This window comes from Hippopotamus amphibius, chromosome 17 (assembly GCF_030028045.1).
Source record: "Hippopotamus amphibius kiboko isolate mHipAmp2 chromosome 17, mHipAmp2.hap2, whole genome shotgun sequence".
Classification (NCBI taxonomy): domain Eukaryota; kingdom Metazoa; phylum Chordata; class Mammalia; order Artiodactyla; family Hippopotamidae; genus Hippopotamus; species Hippopotamus amphibius.
The window spans coordinates 29426161-29450714 of NC_080202.1; the positions used below are offsets into that span (position 1 = coordinate 29426161).

Consider the following 24554-nt stretch of genomic DNA (forward strand, 5'->3'; position numbering starts at 1 on the left):
AAGAAAAATATGATTTACTAACAACTGAAGGACTTAAAGGAAAGATAACAACAACATGAGAAGTGGGGAGTGGGAATCAGACAAAAGTAAAAATATGATAAGTTTCTTAACTTGTTTGGGAAGAAAAAGATTTAGAAGCTGATTTTTTTTTTTCTCTAAATGCTTCTAAAATTATGTGATAAAGTGTGTGTTAAGATTTAAAACTGATAATTAGTACAAACCATTAGAGGGAAAAAGTGCACTGGATGTAGAGATACAGAAATGGGTCTAGGAGGCCCCCACTCCAGTCATAATGAGCTGCTCGTGGTCCTTCACAGGCCCATACAGGTCCAGATGCACTGCCCACCTGCTCCTACACAGCCTCAGCACTGACTCCATCTAAACCTTCCCCAAAACCTCACCTTTCTCCTTGCTCCCACCCCTGAACCCATAGTATGATCAATAAATTTCTATTACAGCATCAATACTATAATACTGTATTAAACTTGTCATTTACAAAATAATTTTGCTCACCAGACCTAATTTCCTTAAGGACTAGGACAGCCTCCTCATTTCTGTATCCTTTATCACATTGTAGTTACTCATTATGCTTGTTGAATAGATACAGAGGCAATTTTACACATTTAAAACAACTAGAGACTAATAGAGATTGTACATGGCTAGGCTATAAATGATTAAATGATGTTAAATTATTCACTGCAAGAAGGTAAGTACCATGTCTAAGTTAATACTGCATTTCTGATAAAGTCGCCCTTGTATCTTCTTGTTAAGTTTAAAAATCAAGTAAAGATGCAGGAGGATGGACTAGTCGATGTTAAGGGATCTTCCATCTCTAAGGCTCTAAGTTTAGAGAGTAACTTTCAGGGACTGATTATCCCTGAAATTATACTACACCTGCAGAAGTTCCATGTCTTCACGGTTTTCAGACCCAGGAATATTCTCCATCAGTATGGCAGACATCACTCTCACATTCATTTTCACCATATCTAATTCACTGTGCAGTTTTCCAATCTGTAGAGAGCAGCACAATCACCAGTAAGTGTGACACAAAGAATGGCTACTTTGCTTCCTGCTCACAGAGGAAACACTTGTGTAAAATTTAATATTTTCAAATTTAAATAAACATACATATACTTATTTTACAAATGTACAATCTGTCACCTTCTGAATGGTCTTGAGAGCTCTTGTAATAAATTTAAAAATATGCTCTAGGAAAGTTAATGAAGGGAAAAAGTCAGATTAGAACCAATATGGAGAAGGGAGAAGGTGACCACATCAGGAACCTGAACAAAATGGCAAATGTTAGTCTGGGTTTCTTGAAAACCAATGTGGGAGAAAATGAATGTTTTATAGTCCCACGGTACTATAGAACGAAGAATCAAGAGAGAAACACTTTTTTTTCTTCCTAGATTAAATTCTAAGAGGAATTAATCACATGGATTGTTATATAATAGTAATGATAATAATACAAAGTCTTAAATGATAATTCCCTCACAGCAGGACAGAAATGAGCTTCATTTAATAACTGTTTGTCTGAACCTTTGCTAAACAGATATAGACAAAGAAGTGAAAGTAATTCAGTTGGCACAATTAATATTAGTAATAAGACTACCATTTACTAAGCTCTCTGTAACGGCACATGGACAGTCCTATCAGGGGCAACAGGAATCAGCTGCTTACACAAGAGCCATTCCACAGCCAAGACTCCACAAAGCCACAAAAGCCACTAGATGAGCACAGCTGTTAAAAGCTCAGGCTTTTAGACACACACACCCCAATGTTCATTGCGGCACTATTTGCAACAGTCAGATCATGGAAGCAACCTAAATGTCCATCAACAGATGAATTGATAAAGAAGATGTGGTACATACATACAATGGAATATTACTGAGCCATAAAAAGGAACGAAGTTGGGACATTTGTAGAGACATGGATGGACCCAGAGACTATCACACAGAGTGAAGTGAGTCGGAAAGAAACAAACAATATCGTATATTAACACATATATGCGGAATATAGAAAAATGGTACAAATCAACCAGTTTGCAAGGCAGAAATAGAGACCCAGATGTAGAGAACAAACATATGGACACCAAGTGGGGAAAAGCAGCGGGGGGGATGAACTGGGAGATTGGGATTGCCATAGGTACATTACTAATAAGAAAATAATATCAAATTGTACATTTTAAATATATGCAGCTTCCTGTATGTCAACTGTATCTCAATAAAAGTTCTTAAAAAAAAAAAAGCTCAGGCTTTTAGAATCAGACAGAATCCATGGGATTAATTCCACTAGAGTTGAACCATCATAATTTACATAGTATCACTAAGCTTCAGTCCCCTCCTCTGTAAAATGAGGCTAAACAGTACCTCCGTCTTATAGTAATGTTGTTAAGAATAAACAAACTATATACAAAGTGCTTAGAACTTAGAAAAAGTCATCCATATATATAGTCATTGCTGTTGTTACCTGTTCTGGGACCAATGTAATAGTGGAGCTCTTAGGAACTACAGAAGAAAGAGCTGGTGCAGTAGGAACAAATGGTGGTGGATTCAGGGAGATCTGAGCAGCCTATCAACATGAAATATAGAAATATTATTATTTGAATTAATTTGGCCACCCCAAGCCCAGTTTTTCCATTCAGATGACTCAATCACTAGGGAGAGTTAGCCCTCAGGACAAAGCCTTTGCAAAGCTCAGACTTTTGGTATACACATTAATTGCTTTTTCTACCAAGTCAGGACTCACCAATCTACAGAAGTGAAGAACTACTGCTTTTACATTATGGAAATATAGGAAGTTAGGAGCTGAATTATAATCAGTCACTAAAGTGTTGTAAATTCAAAACCTTGAAAGTTACTTGCAAACTTGAGAATGAATACATGTGAACATCGAGAAACTCTTCTATGGGCACAGTATTAACAAACAAGTTTATTATATGACTACCTGTAATAAAGACTGTCTAGCACCAATCTTTTCTTTTGAAAACTGCCCCTCCTCTTCTCTACCTAAATGATTTCTATATGGAGCAATCACATTTTTATATGACCTCAGTTAATTTGTGCAGAAATGGAAAACTGGCTCAGGTTCATTCAATGAGCTTGGAAATCTGAAAAAGCTATGGCTGTAACACGAAAATTTGGGAGCTATGTCATCTACCTTGTGGAGAAAGCTATTCTACGGTGAGAGAAGAATGAAACTGACGATCAAAGGGAAGCAGACAAGTAAGGCATTTGAATGCTTGGTTCTCTGTCATTCCAAAGATCCAGCTAACACCAACCTTTTTGTGGCTTGGTTATTCTATGAGAAATCACAGTGTCCTTCTAATAGATTAATCTTTTAGCTTAAGCTAGGTGGAGCTAGGGTTGTCCCTTTCAATGAGAAAAGACCCATGCACTTCACTGCCTTACTCTACACAGGTCACAAAAAGGCCTCTTACCTCTTGTCTGGCCGTTTCAGTCTCTGCATCTGATGGAGGAAATTGGACACCTTTCTTAAGGAGGTCCAGGTACACTTCTTTCACTTCACTTACATCCACACCTCCTGGGAAACCCTGTGACCACGTCTGAATTCAAGAGATGGAAAGTTCCAGAGGTAAAAGAGCAGCAAAACAAAACAATTCTTAAACTGGTGACAGAAAATGAGAGATTGACAATTATGTACCTTACTCAGAAAGGGAAAGCTACTTCTGAATGCCATACACAAAATGTACATTTGTACAGACTAGAATAATATAAATTATTTTTAATCATCAGACTGCCATGCCTCAACAATTTAATGTAACTCTGTAATAGATACTTTTGATTGTTTTTTTGCTATACTAAATCTAGAATTAACAGATCCTAAAACAGCATGAGTAGCTCTTTTGCCAAATAACTCTGAAGGCAGTGAGTTATCTACCCCAGAACAGCTTCCACACCTGCAAAATGAATGTACACATCACTATCTCTCCTATCTGATGTATATAAAATAGAAATTGAGAGACAAGTGTGGAAAAGGACTATAAATTCTTCAGAAAAAGGCCACTATCTAGTGCCAAGAAATTATTATTACATGGAAAATAGAATAGTAAAAACACTTTTGGGCTCAATCCCAGGCTTGTAAAGGATCACCAAACCAATTGCAAGTTAGGTAATTAAATTTCTAATCTTAGACATTCACCATCCCAAAAGGTATATAACAGACTTACCTTAATGAAATTCAAAATTCTACTCTGAATGTCTATTGGCAAGGTGTATCTGGGATTCAGCAGTTTAACTAGACTATCCTTAACAAATTCCTTTTTCACGATCAGAGACTGGAAACTTGGACCACAGTTCTGGATACACATGTCAATAAGCTAAAGAGAAAAATTAAACATTTAGTTTCTTTGGCAAAACCATCTCCTAAATATAAGGTAAAATTTGCTAAGTAATGATTTCCACCAGCATTCTAATTAATAAACATAATTTAGTGTCTACTAAAACACATGGCAAAATGTTAGGTTCTGGGAACGTGAGACATAATGCCTAGCAGTTAGCCTTGCTGGGGAGCCAGGACACAATTATAAGAGAACTAATAACAATGCAAGGTAGTAAATGCCAAGGGCCAATAGGAAGTGCAAACGAAGCATGTGGGCTCTAGACAAGGTGACATTTGTCCTAGTTCTTCCAGGAGAGTCCTGGTAAATCCCTGTTGTCCTGGCTTTATTAATGATGATACCTCCTTTCACTCCCAAAAAATGTCCTTGCCTGGATGAAAAATTACATGGTTACCCCAGCTATAGACCATTATAGGCAGATGTGACAATTTAGGGTCAGGTGGTCTTAAAACTTTTGGAAAAGGGTGGTCCTAAGCTGGGCTTTGAAAAATGCTCAAGAAAAGTACAAGTGAGTATAGAACAATAGTCTAGACAGGTTAAATGGTATTAAAAATATATGTACAGGTGACAAAGCGTATGAGCTGTGAGGAAGAAAATAAGTACTCCGGTTTGCAGAGGCTTCTTTACATCGGCAAATTGGGGACACTGGGGAGTTGGGTGGATAAAGTTTCCTGACTGTAGAGAAATTTGTGTGGCAATATAAAGAATCTAAACATTATCCTGAAGGCAATAAGAAGCCACTGAAGGGTTCTTATTAGTTTGTCACCATCACACCCCTATCCTGAACTTAAGAGCAAGGTCAGTGCACGCAAAGTACTCTGACCAGGTTTTCAAGCAGCACCCTACAAAGGGCACTGGAGGGCAAAGACCCTGGAATAATGGAAAGATCCAGCAGGGACCCACTAGTACAGCCTGATGCAGAAAGGCCTTAACTAGGATGATGTGGGTACAAGGAAGGGAAAGACGTGAGAATTATCAAGGAAGAGCTTTCAGCAACTGGGTGTTTGTTGAAAGGGAAAGGCTGAAAGTTAAGTGTCTGCTACTCTGCATGAGACTGATGGAAATCTGGAAGTGGATGTTACAGTACGATTGGTCTAAGGTCAAAATGATGGGTTGAAATTTAGATATTCTGAGTTTACAAGTGCTGTGGGCTGAATGTCTGCATCCCTCTCAAATTTATGTGTTGAACCTCCTAATCCCTAATGTGATGGTACTTGGAGGTGGTGCCTTTGGGAGGGAATTAGGTCATGAGGGTGGAGTCCTCATGAATGAGATTAGTGCTCTTATAAAAAATGGATAAGAGAGATGATCTCTCTCTTGGTCATGTGAAGATACAAAGAGAAGATGGCCATCTACATGCCAGAGGGTGGACCTTCATCAGACACTGGATCTGCCGGCAACTTGATCCTGGACTTCAGAGCCTCCAGGACTATGAGAAATAGATGTCTGTTGTTTAAGCCACCCAATCTGTGGTATTTTGTTAGAGCAGCTCAAGATGACTAAGACAAAAAGGACAATGAGACATTCAGAGATTCTTTGCTAAGAGCTGTACATACACAGCTACAGTTCAGGAAGCAGTTAGGCCAAAAGTGAGTAATCACAGCTGCCTAAGATGAACAGAGAGGAGGAAGGGACAATGGGGTTTACTTGTGAGGCCAGAAGGATGCTCTATAAAGGCAATCAAAGAGCAACCAACAGAAACGGATGCATAAAATAAATAGAACACAATGTTGGTAAAGTCAAAAGAGGGCAGAGTTTACGGGAGGATGCAGCATCAAACCAGTTAAGATATGGACCGAGAAAAACTCAGCTAGGTTTGTTGATTAGTGGGGTCATCAGTCACCTTGAAAAAAAGATTTTCAATAAAGCAACATGAGCAGAAGTCAGGCTAAGAAAGAATGAGCTGGTATTGAAGAACTGCATACAGAAAGTGGATTTCTAAACATGATCTATAAACAAAATTAAATCTCTAGTTCCCATGCTACCACCTTCTCGGAGGTCACAAAAACCATAATGTGACCAGGATAGGTATAATCATCTCTGCAGAAAAGAAGATCTGTAAACTAACTTTACACCATGCTCTGTATTGTGTCACATTAATGGCAATACAAAAAGAAGGAGGTATAAAAGCTGCAGTTTTAAGGGCAATGCGGCTAAAAATGCAACCATAAAATACAGGAGCTGAGCACATGCAGCTGTGTCAAACACAGGGAGATTCTTTAATGCAAAGGAAAATAAAATCAGAATCCAAAACATATTAAGATAAATCTACTGTATTTTAATGCAAGTTGTTTAGAAAAAGACAAGTTGAAAAGTTGAATAACAAATGACTTTTTGCTTGATACACTGTTATGATGAGTTTTTATCAGGTGAAATGCTGAGAGGAAAAGTGCCTCTAGTTCAACGGGAATTTATAAAACTACTTCATGCAACCGGTTATGCAGTCTTACACAAGATCCTTCGCCTCCAAGTCTCATTTTCCCTAACAGTAAAATGAATGTTAAATATTTCGAACACTTTTTATGTCTGGAGCACCAAGATTTTATGATAATGGGTAACATTCCCAGAAGGTTACCTGCACAAAATCAAAGTCAACATGAAATGCTGAGAATGTTAACACCTGGAGATCACAAATCAAGCCCTTTGTCTTTTCCCACTGGAGTCTAGAATGTCAGGACCAATTCCTTCTATGCTATCACCTCTTCCATGTCACCACTACCTTGTTCACACCCCAGCCCACTTAGCTAAGCAATAAAACTTACAGTGGTGAATTGGAAAAATTAAATACCTTATTTCTATAGATTTTGGAATTGGGCTTTGGTGCAATAACAGGACAACCAAGAAACCATAATCAGGGGTGGAGCAGACAACCTAGGAGCCAAGGAATGGAGGGACTGGAGAGGATGTTAACTTGAGGCTTCATAGATCTCCTTTTGCACTTAGTTGGGCAAATCACTTATCCTGGCTAAGCCTCAGGATTCTCATCTGTGAGATGAGCATACCTTCCTCTGAGACCTGCTCTAAGGCTTAAGTGAAATATAATGTATATGAAGAGCCTGACACACAGCAGGACCTTAATAAATGGTAAGTACTGTGATCGTCTGTTTCCATGGATAATTTCCCACCAAGAGAGAATATACTGATGAGCTGATATACATATTCTTTTCAGAAACGCTAGAAAAAAAGAGCTCTGTGGTAGTTTTATTTCTCATAGTAAATCTCTAAACCAAGCACAGTAAAGCAGGCTTTGGGGCCATCCAGAACTAAAAACCATGCCAAGGTATGGCCATGTCAGAGGATGAACTTGCCTTATAAGTTTCTGGAGGTAAAAACACATTTTATACTAATTCTGAAGCCCCCATAGCTCACCCCTACCCGGTGCTCCAATTAATAAACTGATTCCTTAGGAACCTGTTCAACCACTTTCCTCTTGACAATAATAGTATCTTGCTGAGACTTATCATAATTGACTCATTCAAGAAAAGTTTAGCCTCTGGCTAAGAGTTATAAAGCCTGGTAACAAAATGCTTTTAAAGATAAGACAAAACTACTGGCTTCTTGACAAAATTGCACCACCAACTGATGGTGGGAAATCACACTCTAGTCAGATCCTATTAAAGACCTAATCAAGGCTAACAAGTCCATGGAGGACCCAAATGACAGATAATATAAAGGACATTTATAATCGACTTTGACAGGCTCTCATCACTTCACAGTAATAAAATGGAAATGTAATATATGAGGTTTCACTTTTAAAGAGTTTATTGGTAAACATATAATTGACTTTGACAGACACTGGATGATTCTTTCTGTGACTAATTTCTCTCATAATTAAGTCTGGCTTAAGTTAATATTAAAGTTTGTTATGAAGCCTTAAACACACCACTACAATGCAGTGAGTAGTGCACTGAGGTGAGGTACATCTGAAGTGAGGTGACTGGGCCACTGAATACATAACGTGGGGAAATCTGCATGAAGCTATCAAGAGTCAAAGGCCAATTTAAACAAAATCCAAGAAGTAGGTATGTTAATGAACACTGCCCCTAACCATGAGGGGCTTTTCTGACCCCCAGCCAGTGACTCTCACCCTTATTTTGGCACAGGTTTTAGATTCGCTTGTTCTCACATACTGGTGGGGAAATTAGGAGATGGAAGATGTACAGTTACCTGAGGAGGAACAGGGAACAGGCAGCTAGCTGGCAGTAAGGCCTGAGAGATCAAAGAGTGGCAACTCAAAGAGAGATGGAGGGTTAAAAGAGACAACACTCTGGAATAAGCCAGCTTCCTCAAGGAAGAGTCCTGGTCCATCCCCAGAAGGAGGGGACCATGAGGGAGGAGGATATGGCGCTAGGGACAAGAAGCAAGCACGGAAATGTCAGGCAGGCCAGCTACAACAGAGAAAGAGACAAACGCATTGTATGGAATAAACGACTATAGGAAGGTGAAATACCGCAGGCTGAAATACAGAAAGTGGCATAAACTCATCTTCTGCTCTTAGGTTCCTCAGTCAATTCTCCTAACCTTCAGCAGCCCTGACAAATCCTCGATTCATTTCATTTTAGGGCACAGCTATATATCTTTCTACCCCAATTCCACACTTCATCACTTCACAGTAATAAAATGGAAATGTAAAATATGAGGATTCACTTGAGTCCTTCCTGGATGCTAGGAGAGTGGGATGGCGGCTGAAGGACACTCATTCACTAATCAGTCAAAACCTGATATACGGATGCACTACATCTTCCACCATGTAGAAAGGAGTTGAAAACACAAATGAAACACAAGAGCCTGTTCTTTCAAGGTGCTTGATTTTTCTCAGAAGCAAGAGGGTATGGGGCAAGGGCATGGAATTTAGAATCTGAGAACTGGACTGAAATCTTGGCTATGCTCCTTGAATCTTAGAGGAAAAAACGAAAATCACTTAATCTCAGTAGGTCTCAGTTTCCTCAACTGCGAAGTGGCGTCAATAATACAATTTCTTCACAGGGTTGTTGAAAGCATTAACCAGGTACCAGGGAAAGGTTTATCTCCATCACCAACCCACTGTTCTGATATTTCTATTGAAGCGCCTTACCCCTGTCTCTCCAGTTCCCTGCATTCCATGACCCCCCTGAGGAGGCTGCTATGGTAAAGCACAGGGGAGAGGTCAAAAAAGGTGAAAGAGGAAAATCCCTCTAAAACTACACTCAGATCCCAACTTGAAGGGTTTCTTCAGGGATAGTATCATTAAGACTTCAATTCATTTCTTCTCATTTGGTTACTCTCCAAGTAAGCAAGATGTGATCAGTTCTTTTCCCCCTGAAGCTAGAAAAGGGGGGCTGTGCCCACCTCTGCTCCATCGCCCTCTAGATAAACATGCCCAAATCCCCTAAGAGCAGAGTAGTGCCATAACCATGCGTGGCTTGGGGCTGGGCTGAGGTCAGCAAAGGCAAGAAGAAGAAACTAGAAAGCCACACAGCTCACTCTCAGGCAGCAGGCAGGGTTTGCAAAACATACTGAAGTAAAATGGGCAACTCACCAAGCTACTGAAGAGGTCACACGGCCAAGGTTGGGGGAAAACGGAAACATGTCAAATAAATGTCCATACCCAAATCAAGAGATAAGGCACACAGGAGAATTGTTTAAATCAACAAAGAACATTCTCCAAATTACACCAAACAGCAGAACTTGGCTGAACCCTAAAGAGCTGCCAGCACCTCAGAATCCCACAGAGGTGTTCAAGTGAAGTAGAAAGCTGACGAGCAGGCATTTCTTAAGCTTCAGGTCTCCCCATGTGTACCACAGACACAAACTTCTTGAGCAACTCAGTACCTACAGGTTTTTCATTACCAGTTCCCATCTCCTAACAAGGAAAATATGATTTTCCAGGAACATTCGCTTTCCACCAATTTACATGCTACTACAATCAACAAAACTCCCTTGATTCTGCAATTCTCAATAAACAAATAGTTTTAATTCACACTGTAAATAACTTTTGCTAACCTATTAATTTTCTCAGAATATTTGGGTCTCTTATGCCCAAAATTAGAAATGTGACTACAGCTTGGAAAATCCTAGCCTTAATTTAACATTAAATACTTACTGACAAGGTAAGTTGGATTTCTTTATGATTGTAGTTTTTGGAAATCCTTTTCTTCAAAGCTTTTATTGCATCTTTTGGCCTATGGCAATAAACAGAGTAAAATCATCAATGTAGGCATTGCTGAAAGCAAGCAGTCTCTAAAAGCAGTATGCAGGACTTCCCTGGTAGCACAGTGATTAAGAATCTACCTGCCAATACAGGGGACATGGGTTCAATCCCTGGGCCAGGAAGATCCCACATGCCTCGGAGCAACTAAGCCCTCGCGCCACAACTAGTGAGCCGACATGCCACAACTACTGAAGCCCGCATGCCGACAGCTCGTGCTCTGCATCAAGAGAAGCCACCGCAATGAGAAGCCCAAGCACTGCAACAAAGAGTAGCGCCCGCTTGCCGCAATTAGAGAAAGCCCACACACAGCAACGAAAACCCAACGCAGCCAAAAATAAATAAATTTATAAGAAAAAAAAAAAGGAAAGAAAAGCAATATGCAGTGTGGAAAGAGGAATGGCTAAGGAGACAACCAAGGTCTTGGTTCTGCTGTGTGACGCTGGGAAGATAAGTTTTTATACCCGTTTTCTCATACATCTAGGCAGACAATACCACCCACCCCCTTGTAAGAATCAAATAAAATATTCAGACGATCATTACCTAGAAAGCACTACATGTGCTCACACCCACAGTGCACATCAATGCACAGAACCAGTTTACAGGAAATGTTATTTCCAAAAATGTTACCTATTTTTATTAGTATTTCCTAAGCGCCCTACAGGCAATGGGATGTAGGAGGAGGAGTTACGACTATCTAGGTCAGGTTCTGATATGCTACAATTTTATGCTACAAAAGGAAGAACTATGTATAAATAGAGTGTCAAAATTTACTTTGAGATGGTCAGTTATAAATGAGTAATGGGGATGTAACATACAATGTGATGACTATAGTTAATACTGCTGTATGCTATATTCGACAAAGAGTAGATCCTAAAAGTTCTCATCATGTGGAAAAAAAATGTTTTTGTATTGTATGAGGTGATGGATGTTAATGAAACTTACTGTGGAAATTGTTTTGCAATATATGTAACTCAAGTCATTATGCTGTACACTTTAAACCTATACAGTGCTATATGCCAATTACACCTCAAAATTTTTAAAAGATACGAATCCTTTTTGCATGGTACCTTCCAATTTTGTTTGTTATGTTTGCATGGGTAGAATTTCTATTATATGACAATGTAATTACATAATATATATACTTAGAATTGTAACTATTATAAAATATATAGATATATTTTAAAAAATCATATATAAAATCTAAGATTAAACTCTTGGAAAAGCTTAAAAGAAGACACTTTTACAAGAAAAAAACTTTACATGAGATTCCCTTTTTGCATTATCAATGAAGAAATTAGTATTATCAGTGAAGAAAAGGTTTAGAGGAACCAAATATGGTACATAAGATTATAGACAAAATACCATAAATACTTTAAAGTACTAACCATAAGCACTTTCCATTGATATTGTCAATAATTAAGTGTAATGTTTTCTTCATCAACATAAATTAAGACAATCTCTTTTGTATTCATTATTACTTTAAATATACAGGAAAATCAAGAGAATTGTATTCCTTATAACAACTTGTAATTCAGACTAAATCACAAAATAGTTGGCCTTTTTAATGATTTTGTTTTTTTAAACTTCAATTCTCTAAAGCTTAAGAAGTATAACAAAAGATACCACATCCTTTAAGAACTCTGAATAAACATGGGTGAGTTGGCATTCAGAAGAAAAAAAAATTGTCCTGTCATAGGCAGAGGAAAACAACTGCTAGATTATTTCCTGGTTGATAAAGACAACTGCCCGGAGACAGGTCACCACCAGAAGTCCACTAGCTTCTTGACAATATTTCTCAGTTATAATAATATAAAATATTGGCAATCAGAGCAAGAATTCCTAACAAAGGAAACAATACCTCCCTACCTCCTTAAAGAACAAGGACTTTGAGCCTCAGAGAGACAAAATTTGAAACTATCAAGGAAAAGGCAAAGAGGAGAAAAATTATAATGGATTCTCAGATATTCCACATGCTGAAACAAGCAGCTGTCCTAATATTTCAACCTGACATGTCTTTGAAAGGCAGTGGGTGCTTAAAGGGTGATGGAAACACTATTTCAACAAGAAAACCAAAGTCTGCAAGAGAAAATGCTTTGTAGTTCTGACAGTTCTTATGAGAGGCAAATACATGAACCACACACTGAACTCACCCATCGTGGGCAGTGTTAATTACGTCACAGATGTGCATGAACTGGCCCCAATCTTCAGTCTGAATTCCAGCAAATGTAGCCTTTTCTGCAAAGAAAAAGCTGTTGTGTTGAGTCTGAACTACAACAGAATAAAACATGTCTGGTCTTCCTGAAACAATCTTCCTGGAGTTCACTGGCAAGTACCATTAAGTTTATATCACCAAAGGGCAGAGAGATTTTTTTTTTTTTTCCTGAGCAATTCCCAGTAATTCAAGAATCAGTCAAAATCTAGGTTCAGAGTGCTGCTGTTGCGACAGTAATGAGTGACCTATTAATAAAGGCTGCAGGGCCAGGACAGCCCAGCTAAATCTCCATCTGCCTGTGTTTCAGAGAAGGACAGCCACCTACGATGTGAAATGCCTAGTGCTAAGTATTTTATGTTACGCAATTTCATTTAACCCACTGTCAGAGACGATGAAAAAGAAGTTAAAGGAAGTTAAGGAAATTACCCAAGGGTACACAGTCAGTACAATATAGAACTAGCTTTCAAATCTAGGTTGCTTGATCTTTAATGCCAGTTTTTGTTTGCTTTTTAAAAGTTATTTATTCACTCCCAACTGATAAAATTTAGGAAATATTTGTTATGTACTGAAAGCTTTCTTTAATAGGATCTTCTTTATCTGACTTACCACTGTTTTATACTAAAGAAACTCTTCAATGGTAGTTGTTTTTTTAAAATAAAGGACATGCATTATTTTCATTTGTTCTAGGAAAATAAATAAATAAGTCACTTATTCTCCTTGGGGAGTGGTGCTGAGGAAAAGAGAGATCTACTGAAACTATGTACTTCTCAGCACCTATACTAACCAGTGCTGCACCAGGCAGATTTGAAGGCTCCTGTACCTGGAACCCTATCATTAAACAATCAGATAGCGTTTCCCTCTCAGACATCCCCCTTAAGAATACAAAATGTCACCTGGGAAGGATAATACAACACTCAACCTGAATGAGCTTAACATCTTTCCTACAAGAAAGGAGAATATCCCTCAGCATGAAAACATGCAGTCCTAGGGGGAACGGAGCAAAAATTAAAAGGATAATGAAGAGGATGAAGGTTTGGGTAGGGGAACCCCAAAGCTTAGCTCCCCATCTAGGAGAAACACTACTTGAATGCGGCATTCAAATGGACAAAGCTTATCAATCTTGTTTAAAGTTTTTTTCTGCCAGATTTCTTGCTCCCCATTCCCTCCTCCTTCCACTCACCTTCCCATCTCCCTAGAAAACTCCTACTCACCCTTCAAAAGCCATGGCAGAGTTCTCCCTTTTCATAAGTTTTTAGTGTTTTACATTTCTCTACTATTGTAAAGGGACTGCACTATAGTCACTACAAAGTTGTGTGCATCTTCCCTGTAAGATTATGCGTTCCCTGATGCCTGAGAGCAGGTCTTAACTTTGCCTGATCCAAGTCTAGGCATTTTGCTGGCAGTCAGTAAATGTTCACAGCATTAAAGACTATGAAGATGCAGTCTGAGTCCATTTCCGTTCAGGGTTCATTTTAATATCCAAGAGAGATACCGTCAGCAACAGTTTAGAAAGCAACTCCTCCTCAATGATAAAGACTCACCATCTTACAAAGGTGTGGGAACTAAGCTTCAGATTGGGTGGTGTGTTTTGTTTTGTTTTTTTAATTTATTCGTGTATTTATTTTTGGCCACACAGCATGTGGGATCTTAGTTCCCCGACCAGGGATCCAAGCAGCGCCCGATGCATTGTAAGGGCGAAGTCTTAACCACTGGACAATCAGGGAAGTCCCTGGGTGGTGTGTTCTTGTCACACACCAGGTAACTGAGCTGCAGGCAAAACTGTCCACATCTGAGCCTCCTTATTACAACTACCAGGTTCTTATGATTTCCTCACCCCACTAAGTTCCCCGACATGATCACGCTATGCTTGGCATCTATATGCGCTGGTGCCACACCCGGTTCCCGAGGGAGGCACCGGAGACGAGGGAAAAGGGAGCCGGTGTTGATAAACAGTCCAGGCACTGGCTCCGGCTTCCGTGTACGTGGATCAGAGCACGGCCACGGGAGAGGGAAAGGACTCAGGCAGACACCTGTGTAGCCCCTAGTGGCCTGGAGAGGCCTCTTGTGTCCCCAGAGCGCGTCTGGCTCCCCCTTCCTTCGCTCCAGCGCTAAACATGTTCCTTCTCTTTGTTTACCCCGAAAAACTAACTCAGGTTGTAAGGCCTGGAGTCAGAACTAGTTTGGAGACCTGCCTGTCACAGCGAGGTCACTGCACTTAACCTCCTGGAACCGTCTTCTCTTTGCAAAACGGGCACAACACCACTTGGCCCTCGGGTGGGCTCACTTTCTTAAGAGTTTGCCTTGGCCCAGAAATTGACTCGCCCCCACAGAGGCCCAGCCGCGCCACACCTGCATCCCCTCGGTCCACCTGTCGGCCTCCACACCACCCCCCCACCCCCGCCCCGGCAGGCACCGGAAGACGGGAGGTGAGGCCGTGGGGTCGAGAGAGCTCGGCCCGGGACAGGTGCCGCGCGGGACCGGCGGAGCGCGGGGCCTGGGAACGCTGCGGGGGAGGAGGGGCGAGGAGTTCCTCGAACTCGGACCCACTTGGTCCTCTGAGGCCCGGAACAGAGTCAGCGCGAAGGGTCCCGGGCCGGAGCCGGAGGGGTCCCCCTTACCAATGAGCTGGCCCACGGAGGTCGCGTACGGGTCCCGGTGACTCTTCCCGAACGCCATGGTAGGGCGGGAGCCGGGCCCGGCCTCGGCCGCCGCGCTTCCCGACTCCAGCGGCACAGCCCTGGCTCCTCCCCCCCGGCCGCGCCTCCCCCGGCCGCTGCGGGGCGCCGGGCTCCCGGGCGGGTCCTGTGGGGGCGGGGACAGGGGCTGTGGGGCGCCGCGGAGGCGGGGCACCCGCGCACCTGCCGCGCGCCCCAAGGGAGCGGTGGGGCCGCCCTGGGACACCGCCGGGGACGAGTGACCTGGGGGCGGACCCTGTCGCCCAGCGGGCGAGAAGGAAATATGGAGTTAACACACGTCTCAGGTTACTGGGAGCACTAACCACGTACACCTCTTGGGTCGGCGTCAGCCACCCACAAAATAAATGTTTAACCACGGAGTGAATTACCCCACCCCCGCTTATATACCCGCCCAGAGAGCCAGGAGGGAAGGTGTGTCCCTTGCCCTTTAAGGCTGCAGGTGAAGGATGGGAGGAGGGACTGGATTCAATCGACGGGCCTCCCCGGAGCCGGCGTCCTTTGTCTCGCCTCAATTTCCTGAGGGACCACGTGGCGCCGCCAAGCGAGTTCTGGGTTCCTCCTGGGACCTGGTTTTCCTCAAAGCTGAGGAGAGGGGCTTTCCTTCTGTTCAGGCAGGGAGTGTTTGGCCTTAGGACTGCTTTGGAATGTAAATCCGAGCTGGAGCACTTCAATCTCTTTCCAGCTCTCCTTCAGAAGCGGAATTTATTTCCTTTTCTTGTGCATTCAGTTAACATCTGATTAGCGATGGTAACAATCTCCCGGGATGCTGGAGCCTGCTGGGGAGCGGGGTATCTCCAAGGTGATGGCAGTTGGCATAAGATGTGCTCCCGTGCCTCCAGATCTTACCTCCTGTGGTCAACTGGGGCCCAGTTCTACAAGCCCTTCTTGGGCCCTGGAAATGTTGACAAGAAATCAAAGGGGGCTTGGTCTGGCTTGTGTCCTTAGTCATATATTTAAAAATAGAAATCAAAGACCATTCCAATGTGCAGCAAGGGGCTAACTAACTTGGGTTTTTTGCTCTAATTCTGTTATTTCTAATTTTTCTTGACCCATGTGAGCTAATACCTGGGATTCTAAAATCTAAAATGAAACATCTTTGTTGTAAATGCCTCCTACCTGTAACTAATATTCTCCACCTGCTTATCCAGGGTGAGTAACTACTTCATATGGTGCTGCTTATCAAGTCCTTAGTCATCACTACAGCTTCTGCTGACACTGTTGAAACCTCTTGTGACCTCACCAACCTAATCTCTTTCATATTATAGACACTACAAAGTATTTCACTCTCTGAACCCTACAATCAAATAACCTTAAAGAGAAAGTTTCAGCTTAAGCTGCTGTTGGTGTCAGTGGCCTTCTATTAGGGAATGAGAACTAGGAAGGAATCAACATACAGATTTTTAACATAACTCTGTTGCTTCTTATGTGAGTTTTGTTTTTTATTCCCTAGTGCTATAGGATCGAGTCACCAAGAACAGGAGAAACAGCACCAGGGAGCATGTTCAGGACATTATGGCTGGGTAAACAGAACCAGGTTGGTGGGCACTACCTAAAGCTTTTTTCTCATGTGCTTGCCGGGGTGTTGTGGTAGTTGCAACCTCCTTTCTGTGTTGCCACTTTCTGCATGATCCCCCAAGTCTCCAGGGGTGAAAATCAACCCAGTGTTAGTATGGTCTGAGAGTAAGATAGAATTCACAGCTAAGTTAAGGTCAGAGAAGAAGCAGAATCCCAGAAAGAGACAAGGGTAAAATTTCTGGATACCAGGAGCAAAATCTCACCACAATTTCAATTCTAAGAACACTTACTAAGCGTTTATTTATACGTAAGTCATAATTCTAGGTGGAAGCAAAGAAAATAAACTTTATTTATTTATTTAGCTACTCCATGTGGCTTTAGTTCCCCAACCAGGGATTGAACCTGGACCACTGCAGTGACACTGCCAAGTCCTAACCATTGGACTGCCAGGAAATTCCCCAAAATGACCTTTACAGTACTTTAAATACACTTAAGTGCCTGGAAGTGGAACTCTATCTTAATGTAGTCTTCTAAGCCTGGAGGCAGGTAGCAGGCACCTCATTTTTACAAATATGTAATCTGAGATTTTAACAAATAAAGCTAATAAATAGCTTAACTAGAATTTGAATCATGCCTGCCTGATTCTAAAGCCTGTATTTTTGCCACTAGATGAATCTGCTCAGTGAGCATGATGTCTCCTGGTGTTTTTGTTTTTGATTTTAAGGATCTGCTTGGTTCAAAGGGAGACCTCCTGAAGAAGATAGGAATAGGGGTCATCATATACAGTACTTTGCTGGCACAGCGTCCTGCTGTTTTTTCTATACCTGTTCAAGAATGCTAATATTTTCTGTACCAGAACTATATGCTAGGTATGCTGTAAATACATTATATGCATTCTCTTATTTAATCTCATAATAACTCTATGAAACCAGTACTATTATCACTCTGTTTTATAGATTAGAAAAACCAAAGTAAGTAATTTTCACACAGTCACAGTGAAGGACTGTCTGATTCCAGAAGCTGTGACTTTAACCTCTGTACTCTCAGGGGTAGAGCCTAGATGGTAGGTGGTACCCTTTACTTTTTAAAAAGTGCGTTCTAGGGGATGGTACCTGGGGAATGAGGTGACCGAAAGTGGCAAATACACATATCTGGAAACAAAGCCGACCCGTCATCAGGTTTTATTGCAGTTAAGAGTCTTTTTTCACCCTCTTATTTGATTCTGGTTTTACCACTAAATTTTTTAGATTGTTAGATCTGGACATGCCCTTATAAATCACATAATCTCTACCCCATCATCTTATAGATGAAAAAATGGATAGCCAGAGAAGGGAAATGACTGGCCCAAAGCCATTCAGCTCCAGCTAAGAGAATGCAACACAATAGCTTACCCCTGAGTCCCAAACTCTTCCCACTACACGTACCTCTCCTCAACCCTCCCCACAGTATTGGGCTGGCCAAAAAGTTCATTCGGGTATGGTTATAGATGTGTGGGGAAAACCCGAACAAACTTTTTGGCCAACCCAATATTTTCTCTAGCTGTCTCTTTATCCTTCTCTTTTACTAATGAGTCCAATTCCAAACACCTCCCACTCTCTCTTTCCTAGCTGTCCCACTATGGAAACTAATTTCTATAGCCACTTGATCATCAAATCTAAGCCATTTCTCAGCCTCATCCTCTTTGCCCTCTCTGTGCTACGTGATGCCATCCCATTAGCCATCCTTTTCTCCCCCTCACCTTTCAGGGCACTTCCCTATCCTATACAGTACTCCTTTTTTCTGGCTGCTACTTCTCATGATCTTCATATGACTCCATCTTCCTCCTTGTCTGCTAAACCTGTTAGCCTCCCCTGTAGATTGCCTTTTCCTCTTTCTCCATTTCCCTCAGGGTGACTTCTCCTTGTCCCTTCTCTATAAAACCTTTTTTGACGACTCCCAAGAGACCTGAGTCCTCCTTTCCTGTCCTACATGCAGATTTCTGTCTTAAAGCTCACAACACTTTGTACTGCTTGTTTAGAAATATGTTCCTGCTCCTATATGTAAGCCCCTCAAGGGAATAGAATCCTGTTTGTTAGGCTTGGTATCCAGGCACTTAACAAGCCTTAAGGAAAGTTTATTGAATGCATGAATGACTTTCCAAAATCTTGAGCTCCATCTTTCCTGAGATCCCGTCCTTAATTCCCCCCGGATACCTTGTTGGAAATCTGACCTCGATAGAACTAGAATTATACTCATCCTCTTCCTCCACTGTCTCAATATGCTACCTGACTTCCTTGTTTTGATAAAGGTAGTAATTGATGTGTTGGAATCACTACACTCAGAGATTCTGATTTAACGAACTAGAATACATCAAGTGCATCAAGATTTTTAAATGGCCCCAGATTGGCTAATGGTACCATACTTTCCCAAATACAAAATCTTGATTCTTCCCTTTCAATTAGTTTAAGATTCCTTTGTGTTCTTTATCTGTCTCCTTGCCTTTTTTTCTCTATGAATACTGCTCAATCCAGCAGTTCTTAAACGTCGTAAGAGTTAATACTCTTTAGGGATGAAATTGGACTGAAGCTTTAGTTCTCCCAAATATAGCCAAGACCCTGTGCATCTAAAGATGTATTAGTATTAGTTATCTTTAAAAGTAACCTTTTACACAATAATTCTTACCTATTATTTTTGAAAACTGTATGTACAAAGATGTATGTTGACTTTATTTCCACAGTTATTTTTTTAATATCTAAATCCTGACAACTTCTTATTCTGGAAATTAACTTCAAAGCTCAGTCTTTTCTCCCTTCCTGCTCTTGGGCTTTCAGCTGAACTCAGAGACCCAAGATGAGAGAGGCACAGGAATAATGTTGGGAGCTAACACTGGTTGACTTCCTACTGTGCCAGCCACTCTAAAAAGTGCTTTGGTATCTCCAGTAATTAATAATAATAATAATAATAATTTTATAAACTAAGAATCATCATTCCTATTTTACTAAATGACTTGCCTAAAGTCACTCAGAATTGGGCGATGAATTTGGGTTTGTCTCATTCCAAAGCTTAGGCCCTTTTCCATTTCATCATGCTGCACCCAGTTCCTGTTATTGATCTCAGGGAGTACATGTGAAACTGAGCAAGACCCTGAAGGACCATCCCTTTCATGTCCCCCATTCTTGTTTTTAGAAAAAGTTTTAGTCTCCTAGACCTTCCCCATATTCCAAAGAGTAGGGACAAGAAGTTAACAAATAGAGAAGTGAGGGAATGCAAAATAAATGAAAAACAATCTAGAAAGGTAATGATAGCTGAAACAATAGTTCAGCAATAAAACAAAGTCCTAGTTCCTCCTCAAGGAATATACATAACAATTTGACCTGTATCTTTGAGTTGTTCCAGAGAAACTAAGGACCCCCTGCCTCACCCAGATGGAGGATGATGATTACATGCTGACCACAAACATGTAGACCCCAGACTGGTTGGAATCAGAAAGATGATGATTAAGATTCTGGAAACATCACCCTGTTACCTCACCACCAACCAATCAGAAGAAAGTTCACGAGCTATCATGCACCCTGTAACTCTCACCTCAAATGTTGTCTTTAAAGCCATTGAGGAGTTTGGGTTTTTTGAGCACTTGCTGCCCTTTCTCCTTGTTTGGTGCCCTGTAGTAAACACTGTACTTTTCTTCTCTGCAACCCAGTGTCAGTAAATTGGCTTTGCTGTGCATCCAGTGAGTGGACCCAAGTTTGGTTTGGTAACACCTGCAGCATCTAGTCCAGTACTCTGCATCTGGCAGTGCTAAGTAAAAATTTGTTGGTTGATTTTAAACATTCACGCTTCTACCAATATCGAACTTTAAATCACACAAATGCTTTCATTAGCTTCCTTCCTCATGCTTTACAATTAAAGAGTGCCACTGAGATCTGAGACTAAAGGGCAATTGTTGGCTACATTTGCCATTGCAAAGGATTCCAATGAAGTTTTAAATGAAAGTTTTATCTGAAAAATAAACCAAGGGAACCAATATTTTCATAACCTAAGTCAACTTGCTTTTGGTGGATTTCATGACCTCACCAGTTCACAATTTATTTGAGGTTTGTGATTTAATTCCTACATGTTCCTTGGGAAATCTTGCTCAGATTTGCAAGTCAGATCACCTGGTTTCAAGTCCCAGAAGTCAGGTGATAAAAATAATTCCAACTTCATAAGGTTATTTAGAAAAATGAGATGATGTATATATGTATAGCACTTAGAATGATGCCAGAATATAATAAAACTTAGTGAATATTAACTAGTTTATTAACCTACTAGGTGGCCTGAAATGTCCACTATTAGAAAATACCTTCTGAGGTTTGGCAAGGTCTCCCTAAAAGCCACTATTTAAATATGCAGGTGTCACCTATTTGGGAAAAGAATGTCCTATTAGCATCTACTAACATTATGCCAGTCACACATTTAGTTTCTATTAGCATGCTGTGAATCATGTATAGTTTGTCGATCAATTTATTTGAAAAAAAGTCTTGTGGGAATAGGGCTCAAAAAACCTATGAGATTCAGAACTGGAATTTCAGGCTGGAGCTGGGGAAGATCAGGCCTAGAGGGATGCTCCTGGGATGTCTGTTCTCCAGGAGAGCCTTGAAAGAGGAGGTGGACAGTGACGGAAACAGGGACATTAATTTAGACATTAAACTTGGTTCAAATGTCAGTGCTGCCATTCACTGACTGTGACCTTTGATAGGCAAATCATTCTTTCAGAACATGTTTCCTTATCTATAACAATGGAGCCAATTCCACATTTCTCAGTGTGTCTCAAGATTAAATGACACAACATTTGAACACTTTTAACAAATGCCTTGGCATATCACTGGTGCTCAAAATTGTTAAAGCCCAAAGCCTAAAATAAGCTCCTATTTCCTACTTTCTCCCACATCATTTTGTTTATGCCCTTTATAATGCTGATTATAATCTGAAATTGTTTTGTATGATTTTTACTTGTTGTCTGTTTGCAAAAGTTAATATTGCCCCCCTCAAACTGCAAAACATACCCTCTTGTTATTCTACATTGCACTGTAGAGAAGACCCACCACTTAGTTTCCAATAGCCTCTGAAAGCATGCCTACCCAAAGAGATGCATTTTTTGCTGCCCCATTTTGTGAACTCAGGCTCAGCTTCTCTCTGCTGGAAAGGCAATGCTCAAGAGGCAAGTGCTGGTACAAACAGAAAGGTTGCTTTATTCAAGAGGCTGGCAACCTGGGGAGATGGTGGATTCATGTCCAAAAACCCAACTCCGAAGATTCTGCTTGACCATGAAAGTTTTTCTTTTTTCCTTTAAAATATTTTTACTTAGTTTTTAATTACCTAGGTGGTGCATGTTTCAAATGATACAGAAATGTACACAGTTAGGATGGAAATTTTCCCATCAGCTCCCAATCCCACTCCCCAGAAAGAATCACTGTCAATAGTTTTCTGTGTATTTTTCCACATTTGTTCTTATGCACATATAAAAAGGAAATTTTATTTATTCATTCCATAAATATTTATTGAGCATCTATCATGTACTAGGGACTATTCTTGGTGCTGGGAATCCAGTAATGAGACAAAAGAGCAAAAATCTCAGCCCGCATTGAGTTTAAAATTCTAGAGGAGGGAGACAGACCACAAACCAATAAAGAAGGAAATATATCCTGTAGCAAATGGTGGTAAGAGGGTGAAGAACAATTAAGCAGCGAAGTGCAGTAGAACATGCCAGGGCAAGGGAGGGGTGAGGAGGAGTGTACTTCCCCAAAACATAGACTCTGTTCAGGGACAGTTGACCATGAAAGTTTTTAAAGGGATAATTATTTGGGGAGGGCATCAGAGTCTTTGTTATCTTCTACTGTTTGCAGATTTTCTGCTGATTGATTGGTGGTGAGGTAACAGGGTGGTATTTCAGGAATCTGGTGCTCAGCCTGAAGTTAACCTCCTCCATCTGGGTGGGGGCCTTAATTCCTACAGAAGAACTCAGATATTGTTATGTATATTCCCTGAGGAGGAACCAGGACCTGCTCTGAGGCCCTACTATTGTTTCTTGACTGCTCCTCCTTTGTTTCTGCATTCTCTCTCTTCCCTGATTAGCAACTGTTTGAATCTGCCCTTTGGAACTCAGGGAAGGTCAAGGAGGCTGAATGAAGCCTAATTCCTAAAAGCAAGGAGCGTGGGACAGCCCAAGAGGGTCCTGCTCTATTTCACCTACATCCTTACCTCTCATTTGGGCTTTAGTCCAGCTGTAATGTCCCTTTTGAAAGATATGGTCTTGCCAATACTAAGGACAGTCCTCTCAACTCATCGTACTTTTCCTCTTAATGCCAATTGTCACAGTTGACCTCTGCCTGTCTAGTAGACACATTTTTTCTCTCATCTCTTGTGATGGGATGCTAATCTAAACCTTCTCTGCCCCAGCCTCTCTTTAACCTATTAGTTTGCTTAATTGTCTTCATGGAGCTTACCACTATTTGAAATGGTCTTATGTCTTTGTTTGCATGTTTGTAGTTGCCTCCGCCTTATCTGGCTCTCTGAGGGCAGAGAAAGTTCTCTTTGTTCATCGTTACTCAGTGATTGTGACATTGCTAGTACGTTCCATGGTTCATTGAATCCAAGACTCTGTTGTAAATGCACTATAATTTTAGGAATTATAAATTAGATAAAAAGTTTCCAATTAAACTATGATCACTTAGAATTTTTATTTTATATTTGTTTAAATAACACTTTGGGATACAATAGTTCTAGATTTCTTTTGCACACGTGACTCCTGTTTATATATGAGCAGAGAAATGGAAGCAAAAAAAATTAACAAAACTTTTTTCCCCATACATAATCCAACTTCCTGACACACTGTTGACTCAGATATCAGTGTGTCAATGTGTTTTTCCACACCGTGTCATCCTTTGTGCCGTCAAGAGCATTGGTGTTTCAATATTCCTTAAACTGCTCCCCTATTTCCTCCTAATATTTTATTCTAAATGGTCGACACCCATTTTGCAAGTTTTGGTGGTGGTGCTTTCTTAATCTTACCAGAAAGTATCAATGAAAGGTTTTTCAGGCAACAAGCAAGATTGGTTTTCCCTCCCCAAATGGTCCTTAAATAGACTTGGGGAGGGATGACTGAAACATGAAGTAGTTACTGTTGTCTCATGTTCCACCACCACAACAAGCATACTATACATGCTCAGGCAGTGAGGACTCTATCCACATCTCTACTGCCACCTGGACAAATTATAACATACCACAGGTTGTCAAACACATCAGAAATGATAAAATATGAGAAAAAAAAGTATTTTAGAATTGTTGACATTTTCTAGTAAATACTTCATAGAAATTTACTTAATGAATGAGTATATGAATGGAACCCATGTTGCTGCTGTGTAAGGCAACTAAAGTCTAAAATAAATCACTTATTAAAGAAATCCCATTTCATCAGCCTTTGAATTCTGAAACCAGTAATGAATTACTGATGATTATAATTCAATCTAGAGCAGATTTTTCAATGGAGAATGTACTTTTTTGCTTACAATTTTACTTGTCATTTATTTTATCTTATCTTAGAAGTGGCCTTCAGTGTGCTTT

General features: G+C 40.7%; 1 protein-coding gene across 4 annotated transcripts in view; it reads right to left on the minus strand.

Annotated features, from left to right (window-relative positions):
• Nucleotides 1–15534, minus strand: part of TOM1L1 (target of myb1 like 1 membrane trafficking protein) — a 54602-nt gene extending 39068 nt beyond the window's left edge. For 2 of the 4 annotated variants that reach the window (XM_057713748.1, XM_057713747.1), the window contains exons 1-7: nucleotides 15381–15534; nucleotides 12701–12785; nucleotides 10443–10521; nucleotides 4190–4339; nucleotides 3440–3565; nucleotides 2470–2571; nucleotides 895–1011 (exon numbers count right to left, since the gene is read on the minus strand). In XM_057713748.1, the coding sequence (XP_057569731.1) occupies nucleotides 895–1011; nucleotides 2470–2571; nucleotides 3440–3565; nucleotides 4190–4339; nucleotides 10443–10521; nucleotides 12701–12785; nucleotides 15381–15438 (717 nt within the window). In that variant the 5' untranslated portion in view covers nucleotides 15439–15534. Of the gene's footprint in view, nucleotides 1–894; nucleotides 1012–2469; nucleotides 2572–3439; nucleotides 3566–4189; nucleotides 4340–10442; nucleotides 10522–12700; nucleotides 12786–15380 lie in introns of those variants that run through there. The other 2 variants (XM_057713749.1, XM_057713750.1) reach the window with 2 other exon arrangements.
• Between the last annotated feature and the right edge of the window lie 9020 nt (nucleotides 15535–24554).